A 6,181-nucleotide genomic window follows, 5' to 3' on the forward strand; every position below is an offset into this window, starting at 1 on the left:
AATTTTTTTTTTTTTTTTTTTTTTGCCTCTTTCTATAAAGTTTAATTTTTTTAAGGGCTTTAAAAAGTGTAGGAAGCTTTAGGTGTGTGTATGTCTCGGTGAATCGACATATACTGGAAAAAAAAAACTATGTTTATGCGGTTTTTGGCATCAAATCTTGAGTACAATGAAGAAAAAACAGTTTTGGTCATGTAACTTTACAACTTAGGATCAATTTTTTTAACACAATTTTTGTATCAAATCATGATTTACAATTTGGGGCAAAATTCTAATTTTATAAATTTTATGCCAAAATCATAATTTAGCGCTAATATATTATTTACGCGGTTTTCAAATTTTAGTTTTGGGTTCGAAATTTTTTCTTTATCGACAAATTCTACCTACGCAATTTTATATTAATAACGTTAATTTTTTAGTTTTTGATATTATATCACGCTATTTTATCGGAAATATAGGAAAAACAGAGAAATGATTTTTTTTTTAATTTACTATTGTAGTGTATCCCAACTAGTTTTGGTAATTTTGGCCAATAATCACAAATTTTGATCTCCAACTTAATAAACTGATGATTTTGTGCTTTTGCATCAAAACTTGGCTATGTAATTGCGGTGCAAATATAATAATAGCAGTATAAGTTTTGTATGAAATTAAGATTGTAAACCAAAATATTGTTTTTCTGCTTTCAAGAAGATGAAAAATAGATGATAGTACTTGTTTAAGTTCAAAATCTCTATTTTAAAATGATTTTGCAATTCCACTATTTAGATATAATTGTGGAACTATAAGCAAAAATAGATGATAGTACTTGGTTAAGTTCAAAATCTCTACTTTAAAATGATTTTGCAATTCCACTATTTAGATATAATTGTGGAACTATAAGCCGTTCAAGACAGGCATCTTAGCTGCATCAAATCTCTAAATGCGTTTTTCGACTCCCAAGTCTCTTCTTATGAAATCAAAAGGGCTTAATAACCGAGCTTAGCTTAAGATTTACTTCACTCCATCCGAGGCTTTCTTTTTCATTTCCCATGTAAACAAGTGTTGTACTTACTGTAGTTGATATTTTTAGCTAAATCGGTCTTGGTGGCCTTCAACAGCTCCTTCATTACTGGAGTGCAAGTCCTTTTATTAAATTCTAGTTTGACCAAAGCACAAAATTTGATATTAATAATAGACTAGTAACTCCTTGTAGCATTTATGTTAAAGAGTATTTGTATCAAATCATTTTAGTAACAAAATTAGACATTTATTTTGCTGGTTAACATGACATCAAATCATGACCGACAAAATTATAAAATATAGCCGACTTAATCATCATATTTCATCAGCCTCTACCAAAGCCATCATTGTTGATTCGTCTCTAAAAATATCCATCGACAATTGCATTTTTGTAGTCCCAAAGGCCAAAAGTTTTTTATAAACTATCTCTGTCTTTTTTTTTTCTTTTTTCTTTTTTTGCACTAAAGGTTGTCTCTGATCATGTGTACATTTAGGAAGGAACACAATGCATAAATTACATAACAAAAAGTAACTAATATACACGTAAATTTTAAACCGTAAAAAAAAAAGAGGAAAATTCAAGAAGATCTAAACATTTGGTCAAGGATGATGGTCAATGCCATGGCCACACGAGGCTCCATCTCCGATTCAACTATAAGTTTAAACACATCTTTGCCAAAGGCAACTCCTCCGATCACCGTCTCTTTCCTCTTGATCTCCGCTGTTTTCTTCTTGTTCCTCCTCTCGTCCAATATTTTGCAGCTTCTTTGACTGTATGATCCTTCTATCTCGTACAATACCGTCCTCTTTGAGCTAACCCACGCCAAGGTCCTCCGGTTTGTTATTATGTTAACGTTCTTTCTTGCCGTCAATATCGGGTCTCTCTCTGTTTCTCCATCGTATACCATCCAGCAATCTCCAAGACTCAACTTCTGTTCAATTCAATTAACAAGAAAAAGCAAATTCAAGATTAGTTTCATAATAATTTTGATGGACACCACTAGAAATGTCTTAAATCATGACAAGAATATCAAGAAAATGAAAAAGTACCTTGCGGCGGACGGAGAGAAGGGGTAGACCGGAAGCGTCCATAAGGACGATGTTGTCTCTAGGACAATTCATGTAGTTGTCGACTCTAAAGACAAGCTCTCCATTGGCGTTGTAAACTGTGAATCCGTCGCAGTTGAAGAGAAGGGACTTCTTCCACACCGTTAAAACAGCGGCTGCTTTACTATCACACAAGCTCACGTCGCATGTGTTTGGGAATTTAGGGTGAACTTTTGTCATCTCTCTCTTTTGATTATTCTTTGTTTCTATGTGTGTTTGATGATTGTTGTTGTTGGAGAAGATGAGTTGATGTTGTGTATGTGGGAATAATGAGAAGAGGTGTTTGGGTGTTTATATATACAAACGTAGAAAAAGAGAGAATGAGGTGCTCAAATGAAAAAGAATGGTCTCTCATCTTCTTGTTTTCCACTTGAGAGTTGTCCTTGTCAGTCTATTACTATAAGATATCTTCTCTTTAATTTATTAGGTCCAAATTTTTTCTTTAAAATGCATTAATGTAAATTAATGGATTGATTCCTTTCTATAATCAAATATTATTATAATAACGGTTCTGCATTTCACCTAAACTCCAACAAAATATTATAACGAAACCTTGTTGTTTGAATCTTGTTCTGACCAAATATTGGCCCTACAAAATAGCTTATGGTCTCACGTATAATATAAATCTGACACAAAACACTACTAGTTTTCATATGCTCTAGTTTTAAAAGTAACTTTGCAGAAATTATATATTGTTGGCAATTGCTTTTTTTAAAACAAAAAAACTAAATCGATTTATTCAATTAATGCAAAATAGAAAGATGTTTTAAAATATCACGGTTTTATTAACAGGCTCTTTTCAATTACAAAATGGTATTTCGGAAATTTTTCTCTCGTATATATTTATTTTTTTGTACTTTTCTACACAAAAACAGTAGTATTTATTTTACTTTTCTCTTGTATTTTCTTTTATCATTTTTTTCTAAACATTTCTCTAATCTTTCTCTCTTTGCCGATATTACAACTTTTTATAATCAAAAGATGATGAGAAAATTATTGTCTACTGTCTAGCTACAAAAAAAAAAAAAAAAGAATCTAACCTACGGGCCATAATCCATCGACATTTCCAGTGTGCATCTTTTTAATATAATGGGGAAAGCTGAGAGTCTCTAATGTTTTTTCATTTCCTATTTCTGCAGGATTTATCGCATTATTCTCCAAAAATACAACCGAAAGTATTTTATTTGTATCTTTTTTTTCAACAACAGACTACATGTGTGTCTGAACCGAAAGTAATATATGATTTAAGGCCAAAAAAAGAAAGAAAGAAAGTAATACATTTATACTCTCTAAGATAAAACCTGAAAACCATATCATATGTATATATAATAGTATTGTTGATATATTAAGTTTTTGAAGATCACTTTGTGGATCAAAGTTCACGCAGGTGTCCCAATTCTAATATTTCTGGTCATCATGATGACTCTTAGTCCAATCATATTATGAACATCCGATAACATATTTTTAATAGCTAGCCAATCAAGCTTTGAATTAATATTATTACCATGGACGTTGTTGAGTCGAGAAAAAGGTAATCTAGTAGAGGAGGATAAGAACGAGTGGATAGCATATATTACACATTAAAACTATAATCATTTCAAACATTGACAAGAAAATATAACCGAGTTAAAAAAATCGAGTTTTGAACCAATCTTTGGTTTTAAGATTTTTTTTAATATCATATGATGAAAGGAGGACCACCACTATATATCATGATTATAAATAATTTAAACATTAGGGAGGTGTGTGGCTGAAAAGCAATTAGCGGTGGAGAAGAAAAATAAAACCATCCCCAACGAAAATTCCCACTAAAGATTTTTTTTAAATAACTTAGAAAATATCATATTCTATTTTTCATTATGATATTTTTCCACGTCCATTGTGTTATAATAATGAATGTTCCACTTACGTTGACCTTATTAATTTTTTCTCAAGCTTTCGTTATCTATCGTCTGTTTATAATAGCAAAAAGATTATTGCGGTTTATGCGTCATATGTACACAAAAAAAGAGTTGATTACGACCTTTGAGATGGTATGAGACGTCGTCCCCCCACTTTCATTAAAACAAATGGATTGACGATTTACGCGCTGCATGCACTTTGATGAAAGAATATGTTCTCTCTTTAATATATTACAGATGTAGTACAACCTAATAACTCCCTGTCTTCCTAACCAAATCTGATTCCTCTCACTCTCTCTATATGTACCAATCTTATTCCTCAGCTTAGCTTTTAGTGTTTCATATGCTCATTTTTGCATCTTACTAACCTCGCCCGTCAACATCAAATGGGTGTGGTACAGTATGTGAATGAAGGTTTTCTAAGTTAATTCTTTAACTATGACTATGAGACATTTGATTCCATTTCGACGAATATAATTGCATGCATGATTCCTGCAAATGATTCAATGAAGGTTTTGATTCCTGCATCAAGCAACAAAATGTTATTATTTTGTTGTCACATATATTGAGAACGACCGAGATTGTATAAAAACCGGGATCGAAATTTGATAATAGCTAACTTATCATTGGAGAGAAACGGTCAATTGGAAACATAGCTAATTTTTTTCCAAATCAGCAATGAAACTGCAGATACTGTCTGATAGATAATCCTTCATATAAGACCTGATGGTTTTTGTTTTTGGTTTCTGAGAAGAAGGCTTTCTTGTTGGGTTTAGAATAGTTCCAAACATGTCTTCCTAGTCATCTATTGTTGAGACAAATGTGTTTCCCATCAGATGCGAATAAAGCAAAGGTTGGGCTCAGTGTTGTCCTAAGACCAGTAAATAACAAAAACCTGTGAGAACGTACTCTGTAAACTGGTTCAGTGAGAGAAGTAGATAGAAACTCTTATCGCCTTCTATTCTGGTACGTCACAAAAAGTAAAGAATAAAACAGAAACTACAATGACAAATTGGAAAATAACGCAGAGGAAAAGAATGGCACATCTCTTAGCCAAAAATCATATACAACATATCAAAGTTCTTCACATGCTCTCTCTTTTTTTTTTAATCATATCAAAGCTTTTCGAATCACCGTCATCACGTCACTTAAAATCATTTTGGTATTTGCTTCTGCTTGCTCTTCTTCCCCCTTCAGCATTTCTCCTGCAATGCCTTCGGGTTTATTGACCCAAAAATATGAGATGTTGCACTCTAAAATCTTTTCTTTGCGTGTGACCTTGCTTCTAAAGCATTGGCCGTGTGTAAACTACTTACTCATCAAGGATTCACGTTACAGTCACTCAAGAACCGATCTTCCCGATTCAGATGCTTTCTCCAATAGTTTTTGTACTTTGGGATTCCCACCTCAAGCCAAGGCTTCATGTTCCCGTTATAGTGCAATACGGCCGCGCTTTTTATGGCTTGGGCACTGACGTAGTGGTCATAACCAAGACCTGATAGTGCCCATTTGTCGTCAAGAGCATAAACTTGGTCTTGAAATGTAAGCAAGCTTGCCTGCAATGCTATTGCTTCACTCGACTCATCTCCACCACTCATCTGCTGCAAATAAAAAAAGGAAGTCATCGCACAGAATCACTCAATTATCTCTTAAAAAAAAGTTTTTTTGTTCTCTAGAAAACTGACCTCTTTGTAAAATTTCCGGTAGGTTTCTGAAACACCTAATTCCCTCCATCTAGTAAGATCAACAAGATTCAAACCAGACATCCAGAGGCAAGCATTGGTATCAAAACTTCCTCTCTTGAGACTTTTTAGCTGACCCAATCTCACAGTGCACGACTTCACAGCGCCATTCACTTTCCCTTCCATATCAAGGTCCCAAAGGGGAGACAAATCTCGCTGGACTACAACGTCATCATCCAGAATCACAACCTTCTCCAATTTGTCAAATAATTTGGGAAGCAGATAGTGAGATTGAGAGAAAAGGGATAAGTAGTGTGTTCTATTCTGTTGGGAAACACGGAACTCCGCAGGCAAAGACAATTTCATATCAGAATCATCCAGCTCGAGTTTTTCAATGTTCAATACTTGAATAGTTGATTGTTTGCAGGGATTCCTAACAAACCATTGTGTCATTGCAAAGTAATTTTGCTCGTCTGTCAGTACATGGAAAAC

The 6,181-nt window shown here is 33.5% G+C and overlaps 2 protein-coding genes across 2 annotated transcripts in view; both read right to left on the reverse strand.

Annotated features, from left to right (window-relative positions):
* On the reverse strand, positions 1,454–2,408 carry LOC104792670 (protein LURP-one-related 8-like). The gene is made up of 2 exons (XM_010518867.2): positions 2,050–2,408; positions 1,454–1,931 (listed from the first exon to the last, which is right to left on the reverse strand). The coding sequence occupies exons 1-2, from the start codon at positions 2,284–2,286 to the stop codon at positions 1,578–1,580; spliced, it is 591 nt and encodes a 196-aa protein (XP_010517169.1). The 5' UTR covers positions 2,287–2,408; the 3' UTR covers positions 1,454–1,577.
* LOC104699305 (probable galacturonosyltransferase 7) overlaps positions 4,926–6,181 on the reverse strand; it is a 5,661-nt gene continuing 4,405 nt past the window's right edge. The window contains exons 10-11 of the mRNA XM_019246410.1: positions 5,693–6,180; positions 4,926–5,608 (exon numbers count right to left, since the gene is read on the reverse strand). Coding sequence (XP_019101955.1) covers positions 5,327–5,608; positions 5,693–6,180 — 770 coding nt within the window. The 3' untranslated portion in view covers positions 4,926–5,326. The remainder of the gene's footprint in view (positions 5,609–5,692; position 6,181) is intronic.

This window comes from Camelina sativa, chromosome 6 (assembly GCF_000633955.1).
Source record: "Camelina sativa cultivar DH55 chromosome 6, Cs, whole genome shotgun sequence".
Classification (NCBI taxonomy): Eukaryota; Viridiplantae; Streptophyta; class Magnoliopsida; order Brassicales; family Brassicaceae; genus Camelina; species Camelina sativa.

Excerpts from the sequence above, each read along its gene's own strand:
- LOC104792670 (XM_010518867.2), bottom strand. The coding sequence starts at position 2,286 with ATGACAAAAGTTCACCCTAAATTCCCAAACACATGCGACGTGAGCTTG. Across the intron at positions 1,932-2,049 it reads TTCTCTCCGTCCGCCGCAAG|AAGTTGAGTCTTGGAGATTG; the intron begins GTACTTTTTCAT and ends TGAATTGAACAG.